Genomic DNA, 23,255 nt, shown 5'->3' on the forward strand with positions numbered 1-23,255 from the left:
ACGACACAGTGAGCTCATACTGCGTAGGTCGGACCATAAATAATTAAAAATATGAAGGTAGAACGAGCAACATCTTCTGTCAAGACGAACACCATCTCAGTCTGCCCGTGACCATGATACCTGCAAAGTGTCGAAACGTCGGGAACTAAAACCAAAAATTAAACGCGAAAAAATCCGTAAATGTCGTTTCATTTCAATGTCATTCACTTATTCACCGTGCGAATCTGTTTGTTGTGACACGTTACGATTAATTTATGAGAGCGTCGAACTTCCGCGACATTTATGTGAATAAATAAAATGGTTTTGACAGTAAAAGTTGTTAGAATAAATAATAGGCACAATGCAGTTGTATTGCTTTAATCTTCTTATAAAAAAATACTTAATATTAAAAAATAATCTAAATGTCCACGTTTTGAAACGTCACTCCATTTCTTTTATATCAAATTCGGTTTTATAGTTGTAATTAGCATTGTCATCGGATTTGAAGCTACCCAACAATTTCATCCTTCTAGCTTACCGGGAAGTGCCTCAAAATTAAGTAACAAAAATCCAACCGGAACGACAAACTAACAAGAAAGTGAGTGTATAAAAAAACGTGGGAAATCGGTTAAGTGCAAATAATTTTAAAAAGAAGTGAGGTTGGTAGGTTTCTTTTAAGCTATTAATGAAATGACGAAAATAAGTTATTTTTTTCAGACACAGGACTTCAGAGCACAGCAGTCACCACAAGGTCTCAGATTTGTCGATATTTTCTTGGAAAATTATGACTCAAAAGAAAATGGAAAAATAATCAAACCAAGTTTTTTTTTCATTACTCTGTATGCGCTCAGGGTAGACATCTATCACCTAGTTTTAGCTTAGCGTTGATTTGTGGAACACCCTGTTAAATAACATCATTGTTTTCTTACTTATTTTTATCATTATTCTGATAGTCTCACATGGCCAAAAGGTATCACCACAAAAATAGAAGTTAATAAGGAAAACCGCAGTCCGATGGACGCACATAATTATTTGCCGACGATAAGCAAAGATGAAAAACATATTGTGAGTTGTTTTGAACAATTTAATAACGCATATTTTATAAAGACTGATAGAGGAGTAACTCGTGGCAAAGCTATAGGTAACTGCATAAATGAAACGTTTCACAGGTTAAGCTACGCTTGACGCGGTTGGTCCATAGATGGTCATCTTTGTGATATCGAGTTCCTCCGTGTTTCGGAAGGCACGTTAAATTGTGAATCCGGGCTGTTATTCATACATCTTTGACAGTCGTTACGGGTAGTCAGAAGCTTGAAAGTCTGACAACCAGTCTAACCAAGGGGTATCGTGTTGCCCAGGTAACTGGGTTGAGGAGGTCGGATAGGCAGTCGCTCCTTGTAAAACACTTGACGGAGGAACAGACGTACAGACAGCGATGAATCAGTAACAGGTTTTTTTTATCCTTTGGTTACGGAAACAAAAAAAGAACAGTTTGGTTAAAAAAACCTTAGCACGAGACTTATAACATGAATGGTTAACCAATGTTTTTGCGAATTTGTTTTTCTTTGTACGAAAACCTGTCTATCGAGACTGCAACTCGCACTTGTCGAGTTTTATATTTATACAACGTATAAATTATAATCGTGTTGACACATTTGTGTCGCAGATCACCTTTACTTGTTTTTAAGTACGAAAACATTGCGCGGTAGCATTCAGATAAGAAATCCTTCCTTTTTTAACATTTAACTGTTTACTCACGTCAGATAAAACCTCTTTTACTACGTCTACAACCTGTTTGTTAAGTTTGTAAGTAAATATATTTGTTATCGATACTGATAGGTGTAAAGTAATCCAAAGCTTTGTAAATATTTGACGGACGAAGACACCTTGTGACGCGCGCAGACATCAAACAAACCTTATCGCTGTGTTCTACGACCTTAGCTACCCTACTTCTTAGAGAACAATTATTGCAGTTGTTGGAGTGAGAAGCCGCTCTACAGTGTGTAATGTCTTGTCTCGCTTCCGCACAGACATAAGTTTTACTTAAACAGGCCTCAGTAGGTATTCTACGCGTTTATATCTTCAATCTTATAGGCTTCAACCAATGACCACGGCATGGTGCCTTTAATCCATTTGTCATGGATCACACAAACGATAGCCCGCGCTGGTTTAGCGTGGTGACCGTTGAGGTCATTTGGTCGAAACATATTTTAAATTATATTACAAAAAAAACGACTCCATTAAATTTATTTTAATCCTTAATGGATTTTCGAACATTCAATTCACATACACAAAAACACTTGGACAACAGAATATACTGACCAGACTCACAATAAGCATTCGTGGATCACCGAAACGCCTGCCCTACACGGAAACCGAACACACGTCGTCGCGCGACCTCAACCATTCTTTCAAAACATAACTTATTATTTAACTGTCCCTGAAGTCCTAACCATTTGATAATTTGCTAATGACGTTTTGAAACGTCATTCGTAATAAGAACGAAACTAGCGTGACTAAAACTGCACTTTTCAATGAGTCATTTCAAGGAAACCGGTCATTATAATTTTAAAAGTTAACCAATGTAGATTGCGATGTTCAACGTAGGCTCATAAAGTAGGGTCAGCTATGAAATGCAATAGGTAGCCAGCTGAATTAGATAGATTCGGTAATTGCACTTGTTTTTGCCAAAGTTTTGTCAATGTTATTTTGAGGATAATGGAAACGCTGTTTTGTCGATTCATTTATTTTCTTGTAAGGGACAAAAATGAATTGACAAAAATCGAATATTATTCCCTTTTTTTCCTCGGGAAAGAAAGAAGAAGGGAATTCCCATTTTATCTTTTTGTAATTTTTCGGCCAAAAGTGCTCCAATAATGAGCTTCTAACAAATTACCTATACTTTATCTTTCACGATTCATGAAATACGACCGAGGGCAGACCTAGACGTCCAGATTAAGTAATAAGGTTTTAGCTACCAATATCTTTAGAGCACGGAAAGCTCGTGAAAGGAGTCGTGATTACACCCCCTTAAAATAAATAGAGTGAGTCACTGATATCTAGTTATCGACGGACAATGCAGGGGACAGCTGCCTATGAATACCTCTACTTATCAGTTAGTCATAATTATCTTTTCACTAGCTGTTGCCCGCGACTTCGTCCACGTGGCAGTTATGATTTATACCTGCCCTGCTTTTCACACTTTTCATTGTATATCTTCGCTCCTATTAGTCGCAGCGTGATGGTTTAGCCTAAGCCTTCCTCGATGAATGGTTTATTAAACACAAAAATAATTTTCAATTTGGACCAGTAGTTCCTGAGATTACCGCGTTCAAACAAACAAACAAACTCTTCAGCTTTATATATTAGTATAGATATAGATTACTATGTTTCTACGAAAAAATCTCGCACATGGCATTTTGCATCTGTAACGAAATTTGGACAGTATCGTTATCAAATACAACTGTATCGCTGTACCGTATCGAAATCATCAATCAAGGTTTACTGGTTACTGGTTACTGGTGGTGGGCTCCTTTTTCCGCACGTAGGCTCCAAGTCGGCCCATTGTGCGTCAGGTGGCTTTGGGAGGCTGTCAGTCCAGCCATCCCAACTCCCTCCAGAAGCGCAGAAGTCTCCTGGGACGTTCGCAGGCTTCTGTGACGGAGCTCGGTGAACCGAGGATCCCTGCCCGGCATTCCGCGACCCCCGTGCACTCCAGGAGCACGTGTGCCGCTGATTCTTCATGTTGAAGACAGCCTCTACATAGTGGACTATCTGTAACATTGATGGTGAAAAGGTGTTTATTTAGTGGAATGTGCCCGGTCAGCGAGCCCACCACTATTCGTAAGTCGACTCGCTTTAGCCCAATCAGGCTGCGAGACAGTCTTGGTGAGCGGATAGGGACCGCTTCCCTTGACTGTCTGCAGCCGTTTACCGTGGCCCAGCGGTCGTTGTGGTTGTTAGTAGTCTGTCGCCTTAACCATGACCTGCACTGGCCAAAGGGGACAGGCAGATATGGCCGGGGGCCAAAAATCCGCGTGTCCGATCCCCTCCTCGCCAGCTGATCAGCAGCGTCGTTTCCTAGAGATCCGCTGTGGCCTTTTATCCATTGCAGGGTCACCGTGTTGCCCACAGCAATGCGCTCGAGAGCTTGGTGGCACTCTTGTATCAGCGACGACGTGATGATGTAGTTGTCCAGTGCCTTAAGAACCGCCATGCTGTCGGAGAGAATCCTGATGGCTTGGTCCTGGACCCCTCTCCTTTCTATAGCTCTGGCCGCCTGGGTGATGGCTAGCCACTCGCATTGGAAGATCGAGTTGTCTGCACCCAGAGGTATTGATATGTTGATGTTCAGGTCCATTGAGAATACTCCTGCGCCTGTGCTTGAGTCCGTCTTTGAGCCATCTGTGTAGACGCGTACCTCGTGTGTTCCCGAGGAGTCTTGTTCGTTTTCTGTCGTTTGTATTGTGTATGCTTTGTTGAAGACATACACCCTAGGTATTCGGTCACATGGTGCATTCAGCATTGGTATGGACTCAAGGCTTTTGTGCCATATGTCACCATGACCTCTCGATTGTGCGCGCCACAGTCCCGAGTGTTTTAGTCTTGTAGCAGCTACCGCTGCCTCTTGTTGTATGAAGAGGTCCAGCGGCGGCAGCCCAAGCAGCACCTCCAGAGCCGCCGTTGGTGTTGTTCTCATACATCCCGTGACGGCGCAGCATGCTAGTCTCTGGAAGCTTTGTAGTTTGTCAATGGCGGTACTTAGTTTGGTTCTGGGCAATCTGGGCCACCATACTACCGCTCCATATGTGATGATTGGCCTGATTACGGCTGTGTACAACCATAGGGTAATCTTGGGTGAGAGGCCCCATTTTTTTCCCATTAGTCTTTTACATTGCCAGAAGGTGATACAGGCTTTGTTGAGTTTTTGTTCTACATGTTTGTTCCATAACAGTTTGTTGTCCAGGGTCACTCCCAGATATTTGACGTCACTGGTTAAACAAAGTTCGGTGTTAAATAGTTTTGGTAGTTTTAGTCTTGGTATTTTGCGTTTGTTTGTGAATAGTATGAGCTCCGTCTTAGTCGGATTCACGGAAAGCTCAGGCTTCAAGCTTCAATCAAGGTTTTGTTGTCAATTTAACTTTTAATGCGTTCTTGAAGCTACCAATTATTTGTAATTAAATACTAAATTTTAATAATAAAATGAAAACATTGACCTTGGACAGGTCTTGAACCTGCGACTCCTGGCTATACGTACGTTATCCGTTTCGCTGCGCATTAGTATTAAAAATAATTGAAATAGCTAATAATTTAGTTTTCCAACCACAAATCGTGATTACGAGCCTTATTGGCCAGCTTATAAATGAGCAGTTGTGGAAGAGTGACAGCGCACTACACTACGTAGAGTGGCATCTTCGTTCGACAACTGTAGCCTGTAATTCTTTCAAAATATCTCTGCACGAATAGCCGAGTGGTTGAGATCACCAAGCCAAACCCACAGTATGTCGGGGTTTCGATCCCTGCGTAGGACAGGCATTTGTGTGATCCGACAATGCTTGTCCTGAGTCTGGGTGTTTTTGTGCATGTGACTTGTATGTTTGAGAAACCCCCGCGACACAAAGACTAACTTCCTTAATAACGGAGTGGTTTTGTTTTTAAAAGCAACTTGGTATTAATCTAGTTTAATAGGAAATAAGTAATAAGAACTTAATTAATTTAATCTTGCCCCAGTTTGAGTACTAAGCATCAAATTACTATCAGATCTAGATTACAACGTTGCGTGTTTTTGTAATTTGATAGACATCTAAGGATCGAATTTATTGATGTGGTTCTGAGGTCTGTGAACTCGCTTTCTATATTTGTGGTTACGAGTTTAAAGACATCTTATCTAGCATGATACGACAATTTTGTAAAAAACTAGTGTACATGAAAGTTTTAAGGTATGGTAATGAAAATAAATTGATGATCTGAGCTTCAAAGATAAACAGCTGAGTGTTACACTAAACGTTTATGTGATCATCGTCAAAAAACATTCCGCTGAATAGTTTTGGGTTTATGATGCGCAGAGTCAATTCTCCCAATTGCGATGCTTGTGGCGTTATTGAAGATGTGCATCATATCCTGTCGGAGTGTGTCCGTGTCGGGGTCCGAAGAAGACAAGCTTTTTCCAACAGTGAAAATGTGGGCTGCTATAATAGCATTCTTGCCTCGCCATTATCGGACTAGGCTAGAATGCTTTATAGCCTTATGATAATGGCCATAAGGTTGCGGGCAGGCCACTAGTTATATTATGTAAGTGTTAATTTTTAAAAATATCTTTATCAATCATCGGGGTGACATCTTCTTTTCAGAAAAAACCCCGTAAATAAAAAGAAAAAAAAATCGTCAAAAAGCACAAGGTTTATAATTTATTATTGTGTTATCAAATTGATTCGAAATGCATAATAAATAAAGATAAAATCTTGAATTTGTGGGTCAGAGACCAGAGTGTACCATGTACTAATTACATACATATTTTGACAGTGAAAACTAAATGGGCATTACAATTACCGATATTCGCATTTTCCTAAGCATTTCGCCAACAAAATAATTGGAAATTGAGTACGAGGAGGTTAAAGTAAGTATTCTGACTCTGCTTTAGACATTTGTGGTGTACCAAGATCTCAAGAAAAGCCTTTTCCCTGTTTCACAGTTAAGCTAATTAGTTATTACCATAATGATGCAGGTAATGTAAATAGAAACGCATTGTTTATTATCTCTGAAGGCTGTTACTGTTTCATCACGATTCACGTGATCGCAAGTCCTTTACGCAACGATTACTTACTTCATTATTTTACAAAGAGACCAGTTTCTTTGTATGTATGGATTATTACATATTTTTGTTATATTGAGTAATTGATGTCACAATTTTATTTCAGTTCCTTATCCATAATGTAAGACAAGAACTCTATTGGTATATCTATCCGTCATTCCATCACCAGGGTGTGTGTTTCGAACCGTCATAGCCAGAGAATCGATATTTTCATGATGAATTTCTGCTGAAGCTGTAATAAATAACAAATACTCAAAAGTAAAAATGAAGATCGGTGTTAACCCTAGAAAGATAATCATATTGTGACGTACGTTAAAGATAATCATGCGTAAAATTGACGCATGTGTTTTATCGGTCTGTATATCGAGGTTTATTTATTAATTTGAATAGATATTAAGTTTTATTATATTTACACTTACATACTAATAATAAATTCAACAAACTATTTATTTATGTTTATTTATTTATTAAAAAAAAACAAAAACTCAAAATTTCTTCTATAAAGTAACAAAACTTTTAAACATTCTCTCTTTTACAAAAATAAACTTATTTTGTACTTTAAAAACAGTCATGTTGTATTATAAAATAAGTAATTAGCTTAACTTATACATAATAGAAACAAATTATACTTATTAGTCAGTCAGAAACAACTTTGGCACATATCAATATTATGCTCTCGACAAATAACTTTTTTGCATTTTTTGCACGATGCATTTGCCTTTCGCCTTATTTTAGAGGGGCAGTAAGTACAGTAAGTACGTTTTTTCGTTACTGGCTCTTCAGTACTGTCATCTGATGTACCAGGCACTTCATTTGGCAAAATATTAGAGATATTATCGCGCAAATATCTCTTCAAAGTAGGAGCTTCTAAACGCTTACGCATAAACGATGACGTCAGGCTCATGTAAAGGTTTCTCATAAATTTTTTGCGACTTTGAACCTTTTCTCCCTTGCTACTGACATTATGGCTGTATATAATAAAAGAATTTATGCAGGCAATGTTTATCATTCCGTACAATAATGCCATAGGCCACCTATTCGTCTTCCTACTGCAGGTCATCACAGAACACATTTGGTCTAGCGTGTCCACTCCGCCTTTAGTTTGATTATAATACATAACCATTTGCGGTTTACCGGTACTTTCGTTGATAGAAGCATCCTCATCACAAGATGATAATAAGTATACCATCTTAGCTGGCTTCGGTTTATATGAGACGAGAGTAAGGGGTCCGTCAAAACAAAACATCGATGTTCCCACTGGCCTGGAGCGACTGTTTTTCAGTACTTCCGGTATCTCGCGTTTGTTTGATCGCACGGTTCCCACAATGGTTAACTTATACGGTTCTTGTAGTAAGTTTTTTGCCAAAGGGATTGAGGTGAACCAATTGTCACACGTAATATTACGACAACTACCGTGCACAGGCTTTGATAACTCCTTCACGTAGTATTCACCGAGTGGTACTCCGTTGGTCTGTGTTCCTCTTCCCAAATAAGGCATTCCATTTATCATATACTTTGTACCACTGTCACACATCATGAGGATTTTTATTCCATACTTACTTGGCTTGTTTGGGATATACATCCTAAACGGACACCGTCCTCTAAAACCAAGTAACTGTTCATCTATGGTCAAATGAGCCCCTGGAGTGTAATTTTGTATGCACTGATGGATAAAGAGATCCCATATTTTTCTAACAGGAGTAAATACATCGTTTTCTCGAAGTGTGGGCCGTATACTTTTGTCATCCATTCTAAGACATCGTATCAAAAAATCAAAACGATCACGACTCATTACAGAGACGTACACCATTGACAAAGATCGATCAAAGAGGTCATCTGTGGACATGTGGTTATCTTTTCTCACTGCTGTCATTACCAGAATACCAAAGAAAGCATAGATTTCATCTTCATTCGTGTCACGAAATGTAGCACCTGTCATAGATTCCCGACGTTTCAATGATATCTCAGCATTTGTCCATTTTACAATTTCCGAAATTATCTCATCAGTAAAAAATAGTTTGAAGCATAAAAGTGGGTCATATATATTGCGGCACATACGCGTCGGACCTCTTTGAGATCTGACAATGTTCAGTGCAGAGACTCGGCTACGCCTCGTGGACTTTGAAGTTGACCAACAATGTTTATTCTTACCTCTAATAGTCCTCTGTGGCAAGGTCAAGATTTTGTTAGAAGCCAATGAAGAACCTGGTTGTTCAATAACATTTTGTTCGTCTAATATTTCACTACCGCTTGACGTTGGCTGCACTTCATGTACCTCATCTATAAACGCTTCTTCTGTATCGCTCTGGACGTCATCTTCACTTACGTGATCTGATATTTCACTGTCAGAATCCTCACCAACAAGCTCGTCATCGCTTTGCAGAAGAGCAGAGAGGATATGCTCATCGTCTAAAGAACTACCCATTTTATTATATATTAGTCACGATATCTATAACAAGAAAATATATATATAATAAGTTATCACGTAAGTAGAACATGAAATAACAATATAATTATCGTATGAGTTAAATCTTAAAAGTCACGTAAAAGATAATCATGCGTCATTTTGACTCACGCGGTCGTTATAGTTCAAAATCAGTGACACTTACCGCATTGACAAGCACGCCTCACGGGAGCTCCAAGCGGCGACTGAGATGTCCTAAACGCACAGCGACGGATTCGCGCTATTTAGAAAGAGAGAGCAATATTTCAAGAATGCATGCGTCAATTTTACGCAGACTATCTTTCTAGGGTTAAGCAACGATGTTCACGGTTATAAATTAGTTGAGCCCAACCATTTTTTTTTTATCTTTAGCGTATTTGTGAGGAACTCTTCGTAACGAGTCCAACTCGCACTTGAAGTTTTATTTAGTGCGAAGGTTAAGGACCTCATTTCATAAAAAAAAACTTTGACACACATGTTTGATAGCTTACACTCACTATTTGAAGAAGTACTAAGTACTGGCCAAGATAACTGTCACTGGATTCTTCTTCAAAAAACTGACTAAACACAATGGATGACAATAAAAAACAGTCTTTAATCACCTAGTAGTAAGTACAGTCATAAAAAAGTGCAGGTACTGTCACATTTAGCAGACATTTAATATCAAATTAATACAATCGCGTGTCAAATGTTGCCAATTGCCATACATTCAACGGCATTCATTCAAAACTCTGATACATTTGCACGTCAGCTATTCGTAAAAGGAAGCGGATTAAACAAGTCCAAACATACATTGTTATTTACGAACATAGTGATAAAACTGATGACTCGTTGGTTTGACGTGCTTCCGTCGATTTTGGGCAAACATTGAATCATTTTTAAGGGTAATGAGTTTCCTAAATATAAAATACCTGCTAATGTGATAAAACGGAATAGTATTTTTAGAGTTCCGCACAAAAAAGACCAGCCTATTTGTAGGGAACCCTCTGTGTCGGGAGTCCGACTCACACTTGGCTATTTTGTATTTGATCCTTTCATTACTAGTAGACTAGTACAAGAAAGTGTGATTTTATATGTAACTAAAACCCAAGGGCTTGTTATAAAAAGGCTACATAGCAAATAACAAACAGTGCAACATGTAACCTCCTCATATTTTAATGTTAGATAAAAAATAATCTTTCATGGATGTTCCGCGGAAGTGCGAGATAGTAAGCAGATCAGATTTAAAAAAAAAATACATACTTATATTCGCAAATCCACTTGATAATAAAATTAAAATAGATATAAAAGATTTGACTGCACGGATAGCTGGATAGAAGCACCACGTGTCGGAGGTTCGATCCCCGCGTAGCGTAGGACAAGCATTTGTGTGATCCACGAATGCTTGACCAGAGTCTGGGTCTTTGTGCAAGTGACTTGAATGTTTGTGAAACCCCTAGGGCACAAGGAACAAATTTTTTAATGCGAAGGTCATTAAAGAAAATCTTCGAATGTTTAGAGCGATAATTATTCATGTTTAATATTGCATGCAGGACGTAATAACAACAGATATTAAAATAAATAGCAAAACAGTTAATAAAAAAGCACCTTTGTTATCATTTTATCTTAAAATCATGTATTCAATATTATGTTCCTTTTTACGTTAGTAATTACAGCAGCTTCGTTTTATGATGTTATAAAGATGATTAAACAAATAAGGTCCAGGTAACTTTGCCTATTTGTTCAGGTACATAAAAAGTTAGACATTCTTTAGACAAATACATATTATTATTGAATAAATAAACGACCGATACTCTTCAGTAGTATATTTGTATGGATTTGGTTATCTGACACCACGATTTTTTTTTAAAGACGCATTCTAAGCTTTTTTGAAGTACCTTAACAAATAGTGTGTAGGCTTGTGGCATCTTGAGGGAGGCCATTGTGTAACAGTGACCGTCGATAGGCTAAATTGATTCGTTTTTTAGGTCATTTGTGACTAAAGGCTGTCACTGTCACGTCACGCTAATATGAAAAATACCAAAGTTTGTGATTACGTAAGTACATAAATGTTTGTCACTATTCCACACTTGAAGCCTGAACTAAATATTGTCAAAATTTCGTATCTCGACGCCGTTAAACGTATTATTCTTTTAGGTATGATCAATATTTTGGAAAACTAGTCTAAAGGCCTACTGCCACTTCTTAAAGCAATATCACTGTTGGGCTTAAAAGTTCGATAAATAATATAAATTTATAGCGACATGAACACAAAGAAATAGGTGAGTTTATGTAAGCATGTAAATTGATTAGCAAACGTGTTTGGAACTTTGCCCGATTGGTCATTGACTGATGTCGGTATCTTGGTATGCAGTGACATTCTTTCAGCCCTACAACACGTGGTGATACAACCATCCCTAGATAACTGTCATTTTTGTAACATGACAGAAATCGCTCGAGTGACATTCTTATGATTCCGTTATAAAGGGTCCGGGTAATAAAGGAACCCTATTATTCAGGTGCCGCTGTCTGCCTAAGCCCTTCTGTTACCAGGCTGTATATCATAAACTGTCATAGCTACACAATTGAAATATTTGGTGTTGCAGTTATAACAATAAAAATAAGGTTAAGTAACGATTTGTACGGTTATAAATTTGATGGGTATGTTTTCCGATTTGCTTTTTTCTTTAGCCTATTTGTATATAGCCCTCAGAGTTGCGAGTTCGACTTGTATTTGTAACGACAGAAATCGCTTTTGTTTATAGAAGTGACATTTTTGGGCAGTGTCGTAACTTGGATTAGTCACTACACAATACACGTTACATTTTAGTGATTCGATCGGCATCAATGGTTGTCAAAATGTCACTTGTCTAGGAAGTATTCCGGAAATAGATGTTTGCATGTAAATTATAAATTAATTATGTACATTTTTAAATGTATCTTTTATACAAATTTACTTTTATATTTCGCATAAATTACGCGTATGCTATATGCACAGTATATTGATGAATGGGCATATTTTAGAATAGAATGTCATAATGTAAAATACAGATTCTGATCTAGAATTTTAGTTTGCTTCAATTTGTTGTGAAGGAATTATAATGAAATATGGTTTTTAATACATTATGTATCTTGCAGGTGCATATTAAATAAAACATAGCATATATGTTGATCACATTGTATTCTTTAGAGTATAACCCTGTACTTCATGTATTTAGAATTAGGTATTACAATACAACATTGTTTTATGGGAATTACATAATGATACAAATATGTACGTATTGAGTTGAGAATTATGCAGTTCAGTTATGTACCTAACACTAGACTTCTCCTTATCACATTTCAATATTTTACATTTTACACAAGGTACTAAGGAACAAATCACGGTTTCTATACTGAGATACATAGATTATGGCATACACATTACAGTGGACACATCCAAGTTCACCATGGGATGGACCAGGCCAAGCCGCTGGTCCACAGCAGACATAACAATTCACTGTACTTGTTACGGACATCACTCGCTTGACATAAATTCCATTACTGACCACACAGATCCGGTAAAAATAAATTACCAAAAATAAATAAAATGTGATGTAACTTTAATCTAACAAATGTACAAATCTTTCTAAAACAAAAGCAACAATTAACCACTGTTCGTTCAAAACTAACATTATAGCAATTAAAATAAAAACTTAATACTATATTAACTATAAACACACATTCGAAAATTCAGTCGCACTCAAACAGACTAATATACACTGGTAAAACGTAAACATTCACCAAATTAAAGCTTTCGAGTATGAGGGAGGGATGGGGCTCAGAACTTGAGCTTGGGATTGAGTTCGTGCGCGCGGCCGCCCCAGTCCAGCCGGTAACAGCGAGTCCGCCACGAGATCTCCGGGCTGAGGAGCGCCGCGGCCAGCACGAAGGGCGCGCAGCACTCGCTCCACACCCAGCCTAGCAAAAACTGCACTTTGGTGAACGGCGGCGAGCCGTTCTGCACTGACCGGAGCATCAGCCAGTCCGAGAGGAACCACACGAGCACATGCACCAGGAAGAAGGGCAGCGGCTCCGCGCCGAACAGCTGGCCCGCCGCCCAGGCCGCGCCCGCGCCCAGCGGCATGCACTCCGTCAGCGGCTCCAGCAGCGCCATGGTGGGCACCATGGCGATGCGCAGGCGCGCCCAGCGCCGCAGCCGCGCCTGCAGCGCGCCCACCGAGCGCGTGCCCGAGTTCTGCAGCGCCGGCAGCGACGCCACGCGCATCCGCCAGCCGCGCGACACGATGTCCTTGGCCATGAAGTAGTCCTCGGCCAGGTAGTCGGCGAAGGCGCGCAGCCCGCCCGCCTCCTCCAGCGCGCAGCGCCGCACCAGCGACGACATGCCCACGTGACAGTTGATGCCCAGGAAGTCCGCGCCGAGGTACAGGCGCGCCTGCGCCGTGCCGAACAACACCTTCTCGTAGACACCGGCGAAGCCCTCGGCGTCGCAGGTGAACGGCATCTGGTGCACGATCGCGACGTCGTCCCGCATATGCTGCACCATGTCCAGTAGGGAGTCGTCTCGCATGCGGATCCCCGCGTCGCTGATCAGCACCATCGGGTATTTTGCCGCCAAATAGGCCGGTTGCATGTTGTTGATCTTGGGGTTGACACCGACTCGTAACCCGCCCGTAAACAGACGAGCGTCTATGTGAGGATGTTTATGAATGAGGCTGTTCACTAACATGACCGCAGGGTCGTGCTCATTTTCCACACAGAACAATAACTCATACGATGGATAGTCCAGAGTGAAAAACGTTTCCAGGTTTGAGAAGAGATTCGGATCGACACCTGTGAGCGGCTTCAGTATAGAAACACCGGGGTACGGCTGTTCAGGCGGTGACCGGTCCACTGTTCGATGAAGCTTCCACTTTGAGTAAGAGTAAGCCATTATGTGTATTAACCACAGACACACCCACGCGACAATAAAAAATATGGCAAAACCATACACCGTATACACCATAGGCATCATAATTGTATCCTTATGTAGTTGTCGCGTTCGGGCCGCATAATATCGACTGGTTTCTTGTTGGAGACGTGCGCTATGACGCGATCATAACACTGAACTGAATGTGCGATAAAAAAGAAGAAACGTAAAGATTGAACACTCCGTAAAATTATTCAACATTTTATATCAATGCGTTATCTATAAAGTATTATCATTTCGAGAAGATTTTAGCCGTAAATTACTTTTTAGTCGCTGAATGGACCCCACAGAGCGACCACACAGACAAGACAAATCGAAAATCCTTCACACGACAAACTTCAAGCGTCACTGTTACCAACCTGCCAACCTGACCGATCTAGTATGAAGTTACGAGCGAACAATAGCTCTTAAAACGTTTCATTGTCGTCAACTTTAAATGAACGAGAATTTTAAAACATTATCATTTAGTATTTAGTGATATTAATAGAAACTAGTATGAAGAATAAATATATTATCAACAATTTAATGAAAAACTTAAAGAAGTAACGTGTAAAATCATGTCAATTAATTTGAGAAATACAAAGAAATATTGTGCGAAACTAAACGTAAAATCTGTTTAAATTGATTTTCCTGCGTGTTACTGTTAGGAGCGCATTTATTACAATAGGTTAGTTTTTTAATCGAATTTCATAACTTTGAAACATATTTAAAAATTATTTCAAATATATGAATATTTTAAATGAATGAAAACAGCATCATCCCTATTACACTTAGCAATCTTTCGTAATGGGGATATCGAATACATTTTTATATTATAGTTTTAACATTACATCTAGAGTAAACACACCCTAACCGGAAATGCCAAACTAACAAAACATGCCGTCAATTCGGAAAATAAGCGTCTTTTCAAATTGTTTCGCGCCTCGCGGCAATTTCTGGTAAAAATATTTATTCCTAATGGAATAACTAGAATTCCAATATCTTTAAAATGGATATCGGAAAGTTATTAAAAAGTGTTCATAGTTTGAATGAATACATATCAATTACTCAAGATGCTGCTGAAAAATGTAGAACTTCAAAAATACAATTGAATTTGTCGGCTGTTCTTGCGCTAAAGAAAATTCGATCGTTAGAAATTGAGGTGCTTGATTTTAATTGCTTAATAGTTCTACGTTATAATTGATATTTTCCTATATTGTATATGTTGCATAATTATTGTATTTTACAGTATTTCAACAAAACTGACGAAAATGGTATTGCATGCCTTATATTCGAGCGTATGTTAACTTTACCGACGTCGAAAACATGGGGAGTTCTAAGTAAGGAACTTGTGAATCTGCTGCAGTACTGGCTTGATGCTATTAGGAAACATTTAGTGAGGCATAATCTACAATGGTGGGAGTTTCTTAAAATTATTGCTCAGATTTATTAGGTAAGGTTTATACGTGGAACTTTGAAGAAAATTATGCTTATATTTTTTTTTCATTTCATTGCGCAAGTTGCGCTCTATAAAAAAAAATTGTATGATGGGAAGAATGTCATAACATACACATAGGAGTTACACCCAGGGGATACTGTTCTATGTTAAATAAAGCCTTATTTATTTATACTTTTCTGCACATAAATACACACGCTTGGACAATATGTTCTTGGAAAATTCATGTTTTGAAAGCTTTTAGCAGTTACTCTAAAATACAAGCAAGATTGAAAACCATCCATAAAATTAGGTATTCCATAGACTTTTCAATTCTACCAATCTTACATAATAAGCATGCATTTAAATATTCCAACAGAAAAATATCAAGTTATTGAGCAAACATTGTCAAGATAGTCAAATAAAATAATATTTTTTATGCTTATAATTCAACATTCACAGGAAATCTGTCACAAAGACAGTTCTCTTCCCAATGTCCTAGTGGAATACACCTCAGAGTGCCTGCTAGACTTGGCCACTAACAGCCGTCCAGATGCCACCAGCGGCATGAGATCCTGCACTGTTTCAACTTATACTGCTCCGAGTCCAGCCGGAGATCAGATATGCTCTCCGGAATAAGTTTGCCACACTTCTTGTAAGTTTAAATTTGTTGCAAGATGCTTATTTTTTTAGATCTCTTCAATGCGTCTACATATTAAGTGTAATACAAGTAAGTTATAGAAAACAATTTCTTAAAACACTTTATAAATATATTGTGAGTAATATGCAAACTAGTTATCATTGAATTATTTCAGCATAATTTTAACTTAGGGTTTTTACTGTTTAGGGTTAACACTGACTAATACACTTGAATATGTCTCAATGGCCTGATAATGAGAACGTTATATGCTTGAAATAACCATAGATAAGGTAACATGCCTAATAAATGAATGATTCTGAACAGCCACCTGAAAAAGTTAGTCATAGCTTAGTCATAAATAGGAATACTGAAGAAAAATAGTCAATATAAACTATTCTTTACCTAATTGAAGTGAAATGTTGTAGTGGCTCTAAAAAATAAATGTGGGTGTCCATTTGTCCATGAGGATTCCCCCTCTAAAACAAAAAATATATTGCCTATAAGGAAATCCAACAGAGGGTCTACTATCAATTCTTATAGTAATATAGTTTACAGAAGCCTCTTTCACCCCTTTTATAATACTACTTTAAGCCCTAATCTAAGTAGATATAAAAACCATATTAATACAATAAATACAATGGTGATAATATTAGTGAGAGTACTCAGAGTACTTACTCTCACAAATATTATCACCATGTATTCCAAAATATCGATGACTTTTTTATTGAAGTCGGGGCTTCCGAAAAGCGTCATATCAGTGATTAGATAATATTATATAGTAAGTAATCCGATCGTTGTAGTAAATGAAGATAAGCTGAGATTGTAGTAGGAAATTATACATTCATATCAACAATGTAAACAACAGCGTTTATTTGTGCAGTGTCCGGGGGTTCCCAAACTTTTTTGTCCGTTTACGACCTTGTACGTTTAGACTTTGAGCTTACCATACAATATTTTAAAACAATTGTAGTATTGTTGTTGGGTTAGTTAACAATAATGGCCGTAACTCGTAAGATAGACAATATAGGGACACGGCGAAATAAACGCTGCGATCACTGAAAATTATATTTAGTTAATATTGTTACCAGCGAAAGCCCATGGTTTCCGATAATACTTAATAGGGGATAGACTTACGAATACCTTAAAGTTTTTTCTTTCTGGGAAGCTAACATTTTTATATACTAAGTTTTTTAAGAATCTTTGGATGTTTCGTTAGACTTTCCCGTATAGACATGGATATTCGATTTAGGTTGGTTAATTTCGATTATTATGTAGGTAGAGTTATCGAGCGTGCCCTACATGTCAATATATCTTACACTCTTTAAAAGACAGTTATCCATTCAGCAAATGTTTCTTCCATAGTGTCAAGCTATCAACCTACATGGCTAGCTGTGGCCACCTGCCGACCCAGTACAGCATTATGGAGACATTACTCCGATGGCTGCTGCCACGCCAAGATCGGAACCTTAGGGTTGCATCCGCAGCCAAGTGGTTCCCGCCAGCGCTGTACGAAGAGAAAGATGTGGAGATATTTCTGGAGAGACCCTGGGTTAACTTCTTTCAGGTAAGAGGGGAAAAATAGTTTTAAAATACTTGATGTCTTCTTAAGTTTTCCGTATTGAGTACAACCAAAGTTTTTGATCCTCATGGAATAATCCTCATGCTATTGTAGGCTCGTGATGCCACGACGAGCTTGGAGCATTCGAGCTTCTGTTAGTGATGGCCTCAGTCATTGGATGGATTGATCTAGACTCTTTAGGCATTTTACTTTACCTAAAATAAAACCTAGTATTCCAGTGAACGCAATATTAACCAAGTTTCGTGGTCTTTCTACAGGATGCAAGGGATTTCTTGAACGCACACAATGGCAGGCAAAACCTTATCACATCAGTTGTATGCAGAAGGCTAACTGTTGGGAAAGTTGTCGTCATCTCTGTAAGTACTTCAAAAACACTTAATAAGATATTGCTTCAAAAGACATTAATTAAATGCTGCTCTACAACGCCATCTATTAGTAATATCCCTGAAAGGAAAGTTCTTAATTAAGTACAATTATGCATAAAATAATTCTTCTGCATAATTCTCTTCCCAGGGTGAAGAGCGTCAAGAGTCGTGGCTCGACATAAACTCAGCCGACCGGAGTGTGACGGTGCTGATGGACCCGCGAGTGCTGGAGGCCTTCGGCTGCGGAAACCTCAAGACCTTCGAGACGCTGGTCATCACCGAGGACAACACGGAGACCGCTAAGCTGCATATGTATGTTATTTAAACTGATATATGTATATTTATATAAGTTACTAATTGTAAAAATAGTTGTATAATGGGCTGGTTCCATGCGAACTAGCTGCAGTGTGACAATTAATTTTTACATACGCTATCTAATATATCACTCATCACTATCGCGTATGTATATATAGTTTCGCTAAAACTCGAAACGGCTGGACCCATTTGGCTTATTTTAGTCTTGAAATATTCGTAGTACTCCAGGGAAGGTTAAACAGTGATAAAATAGGTATCAGTTGCATGTAAAATGTATTTTTGTCTGCATTATTATCATCGACTGTTAGGCGATACATAGTTCGCCGGGACAGCTAGTACCTTATAGTAGTTATAGTAGCTTATTTTCTTTGCATCAGTGCACACACAACCTTATTCTGGAGCTATGATTTAAAGTCTCATAACCTAATAAACAGTTTTTGTGTAACTACCGCACTACCCGCAGCCAGTCGTCCCGCCTGCTGGTCTCGCTGCGCCTGCTGGCGGCCCCCGGCGTGCGCGCCCCGCTCGCGCGCCCGCTCGCGGCCTGTGACGTCACCGCGCACCTCGCCTCGCGCTGTGACGTCACCAAACTCGACGCCGCGCTCAGGAACGTCTTCGATGAAAAGTATCAGGTGGGTTCATACTGATGACTGATGGCTTACTTATATCTTTTCGAACAACTTTCGAACCGATGCGATGCAAACATACACACACCATGTATTTGTAAGGATGGAGACTCGAGAAAGACATGCGATATGCTATCGTCAATACGCTAAAATGCTTTTACATATGACTTAAATAAAAATTTAAAAAAAATCTGATCGACTTCAATCGAAGAAAACAATTTAGGTTGCTTTGTTTATTTTATTAAAATCCGTTTATATAATTGAGGTTGGTTGGTTTAAAAAAAAATAAGATTAAAATAAAGATAAAATCAAAACTAAAGCATTGATGTACTTATATTTTTTATGTTCTGCTTGATGGCGTCATATCACCGGTTCTAGTTATTTGCCGATACCTGAACATTCTGTTATCTGTCGGCGAATAATAAAACAAATAGTTTTGAACGTTGGCTTCCTATCTACAATCAAAACAATTCTTACAATAACAAATACCTTGAGTTGCTACTGTGACGTTTTAAATTGCCTGGAAAACGGTCTATTTTTTTTTTTTTGATTTGAATATTTCAGAGACTTTTGGATTTAGATAAGAGTTTGGAGTTATCGCCGTCAAGACAGACCACGTGAACAAGAATTCTGTGAGTAATTTATGTACTTTGTTCTTAAAGTATAATGCGATTGTATTTCCATTTTATGACTTATTTTAGAAGACACGTTGAAACGACGACTCAAATCGCTCGGATTTCTCTTTTAGGGATAAAACCCTAGTTTAAATTATTGTGGGGGGGGCCCCTTTTATAATTCGATTCTGTTCTTTAAAGTTAACACATTGATCGTCAAATTATAAAATATGTATTTTTGTCGGTTACCGGGTGACCGCCATTACGTTCAAATGTTTAATTCGACTGGACTATTCAGTCGTGCTTTGCTTGGTTTTAAACAATATGTTACGCCCATGCACAAAGCAGCCGGAATTAGAACAAGCATTAGTGATGCACGAAAAAAACATACATTATAATTTTGCTATATACTATTGACCTTTTGGAAACTGCCTACTTAAAGCACTACGCTTTAAGTTATTTCTTTCTCAAACATAGTTACAGCGTTAACTTAAAGAGAAAGTTAGCATTTACGTCAAAACCATTCCATATAATTCAGATTGAGTCATATAAGTACAAAAAAACAAGTCAAAGGATACTAAACTTCCTCACGATAATAGTCGAGTGCACCTGCTATTTACGTCAAACGGAGTATATTTAGATTATTTAAGTATTCCTTATCGAGGTAAATCAAGCCGATTCTTATGCAATGACGCACGATTATATCTTATATCGTTATCTTATAACTAATTGGGACGCTTCGTTGCTATTATTTAGGATAAACTCTATAGACTTCCGACGAAAGGGGTGCATAAATCTGCATTTACAAATACATATATTACTTATAAATTTTTATAATACAATAACATAAAAACACCGTCTTAAATGACGTAAAAACGCATCAGATTTTACTAGACATCAATACATATGTGACTGTTGCCGTATTGTTGACAGCTGTTAATAATAAACTTCCGAAATGTGTATTTAAGTTGTCAAATTTCTAAGAGTGAGGGTAGTTGGGGATATTTTTTAATATAATCGTATTTTGTTCAGGAGCAAGACTCTAGGTTTTCGCACCCAGTTGAAGTGAAACGACGTACACATTCAGGTATTTATTTGTTGTTAAAATATTATTATTTATTATTGTTGTATCAAATAAATACAAAAAAAAAATAGTTTATCTCGATTAATGTGTAGGTAATCAAGATCTGCATAACACTACAAAGACGGTTTAGGATATACAAGCTTATATAATCATAACTGGTTTTCTTGTTAGGATACATTTAACCTGTTTTGGTACTAACTAACATATGAATTTTATATATTTTATTATTACAGCAAGTAATAGAATTCATTCTATAAAGTTATTTAAAGTTGAATTTCATGTGATAATATTAGTAAAAATATATATTTTGTATGAACACTGTATTATGCAGTATTCATTATGTCTGACTATGTATATTATAGCTACGTTTACCTATGTAATAATAAGAAATAATGTTCTCAGGATACATAGTGAAATCTCGTCAGAACCTCGCTTGTATGTCACCGTCTACAGCATCTACTAGCTCGTTAGCACAGGTAAGTGGTAAAGACTATGCCTGGGGGTTTGCCAAAACGCTCGGTGAAGCAGTCAAAGCATGCGCTCAGAGTAACAGTAGACCACGATAAAAACACAAACATGTTGTATAGTATACCACACAAAGCTTACAGAATAGACAGTGGCATTTATATCTTCACAGTTTTGTATAAATTGAATCAAATTATGATAGGATTTTGAACCCAAAGAGTGGGTTGAGTTTGGAGTAGGGATTTTCCAGAGGCTTTTTGTCCAACTGTGGGACATACCAGGTTAGATTAAAAAAATACTCGTGGGGCAGTCCTTTTTTATCTAGACGGCTATGCAAGCAAATACTAGCCGCTGCTGGTGAAATCCTCTTTTCATTTAAAGATAAAGAGGTCATTCATTTTATTTATTTATTCCAGCTTCACGAAAAGCTAGCTGCCTTACCGCATTACAAATATGATAAGGAACCAGTAAGCGTGTGTGCGCTCCCCGAGCTATCCATAGTGACAGAATACAGTGAGGCCGACAACCAAAGCAACAACACTACACTCAAATTCAAACCTTACGGCGTGTGCCAGAAGAACTTAAATAAACTGGACCGAAAGTCCCAGAGCGATCCAGAAAGTTCTAGAAAGTCTAAAGGGAGACGCCTGTCAGCTGTAAACGAAGATGCAAGTACCGCCAGTTGTTTACTCGTCGCTACGATCGGTTCTACAGACGATTCTATCATAAATGATACAGTGGAACGGCTATCGAAAAGCAAGGACTATAATCCGGATAATATCGTCGATTTGTTGGTACATGAAGCCTTGCAAGCTAAAGAAAATAAAGAGAAAACGGATAGAATTGATAGCGGGATTAATACGGGAGAAAAGAAGTCTGATTTGGAGGAGAATAGTGAGGCTATTGAGAATACTCCTAACGCTGATGAGGTCAAAATAAATAAGGTTAAAAAAAATCACGTCAAAAGTACTCTCGTCGACTTCAGACGAGTCTAATACCGAGGCTATCAATGAAACTCCCTGTTTTGTTAATACAAGGAGGAAAATAAGAAGAACACCCAAAACAGACCCCATACATAAACAGTCCTTTGACGAACAAGTCGTGGAAGAATTCTTTTCTCAACACTTCACTGAGAATAAGGAAACTCGCGAAATCATTATTAGTCCAACTCTTGCCAAAAAAATAAATGAGACTAGTTCTGAAGCCAGTGACTTCGTTGACGGTTTCGAATTGATTGATGAAGTAGAAGAGAATATTGTGACGTACGATTTCAATAATATTGAGGTTATAGAATGCCTGAATAGTATGGTCGATAAAGTTTGTGATGTGTTCGATAAATGCACTAAGTATTTAAACGAAGATGAAATAACTGCGGATCCTGAAGAGAATATGCCATTAAAAGATATTATGAACACTATACAGGATATTGAATCTACAAAAGATACTGCAAGTAAGAAGAAACCTATTAAATTGAAATATAAAGCGGCTAAAAAAGGTAAAACTCGTGCCGCGAAACGTAAGAACAAACTTGAATTGGAACCGACGTTTAAAATGTCGACTATTATAGAAGATGCGGGCTTAGAAAGTGCTGCGGAGAAAACTGTAGATCACATTATTAATGAACCAAAAGAAATAATAACGAATAAAGAAATAAGCGAGGTTTTCTGTCCCGATGTAGCATCGACAAGCGTTGAAAAGCCAAAAGATATACCTAACGATGCAGACCTAACAACGCCACAGGTGCGACGAAAACGTAAACTTTACTCACCGAAAGACGAACAATTAGCTGAAGATTCTTATATCCCAGAGGAGCTACCGCAATCCACCATAAAGGTGAAGAAAACGCCAAAAACAACAGCAACGTGTTACAAAGATATAGAAAAAGGAACGTCAGAAGAAAATCAGATTACCGCGAACTAGACGCAATAAGAAATCTAGAACACCGTCCCCAAGAACTAAGAAACTGAACGAT

At 38.1% G+C, this 23,255-nt stretch overlaps 1 protein-coding gene and 1 pseudogene across 1 annotated transcript; one reads left to right on the top strand and one right to left on the bottom strand.

Annotated features, from left to right (window-relative positions):
• Positions 1-12,757: 12,757 nt before the first annotated feature.
• On the bottom strand, positions 12,758-14,562 carry LOC113506210 (ceramide glucosyltransferase-like). The gene has a single exon (XM_026889055.1). The coding sequence runs from the start codon at positions 14,224-14,226 to the stop codon at positions 13,033-13,035; it is 1,194 nt and encodes a 397-aa protein (XP_026744856.1). The 5' UTR covers positions 14,227-14,562; the 3' UTR covers positions 12,758-13,032.
• A 319-nt stretch (positions 14,563-14,881) lies between these two features.
• On the top strand, positions 14,882-23,252 carry LOC113506211 (annotated as a pseudogene).
• The last annotated feature ends 3 nt before the right edge of the window (positions 23,253-23,255 follow it).

The sequence above is a fragment of the Trichoplusia ni genome, assembly GCF_003590095.1.
Source record: "Trichoplusia ni isolate ovarian cell line Hi5 chromosome 5 unlocalized genomic scaffold, tn1 tig00001706_group4, whole genome shotgun sequence".
Classification (NCBI taxonomy): Eukaryota; Metazoa; Arthropoda; class Insecta; order Lepidoptera; family Noctuidae; genus Trichoplusia; species Trichoplusia ni.

What these genes read in the sequence shown, in the direction of transcription:
- LOC113506210 (XM_026889055.1), bottom strand. Translation starts at nt 14,226, where the DNA reads ATGATGCCTATGGTGTATACGGTGTATGGTTTTGCCATATTTTTTATT.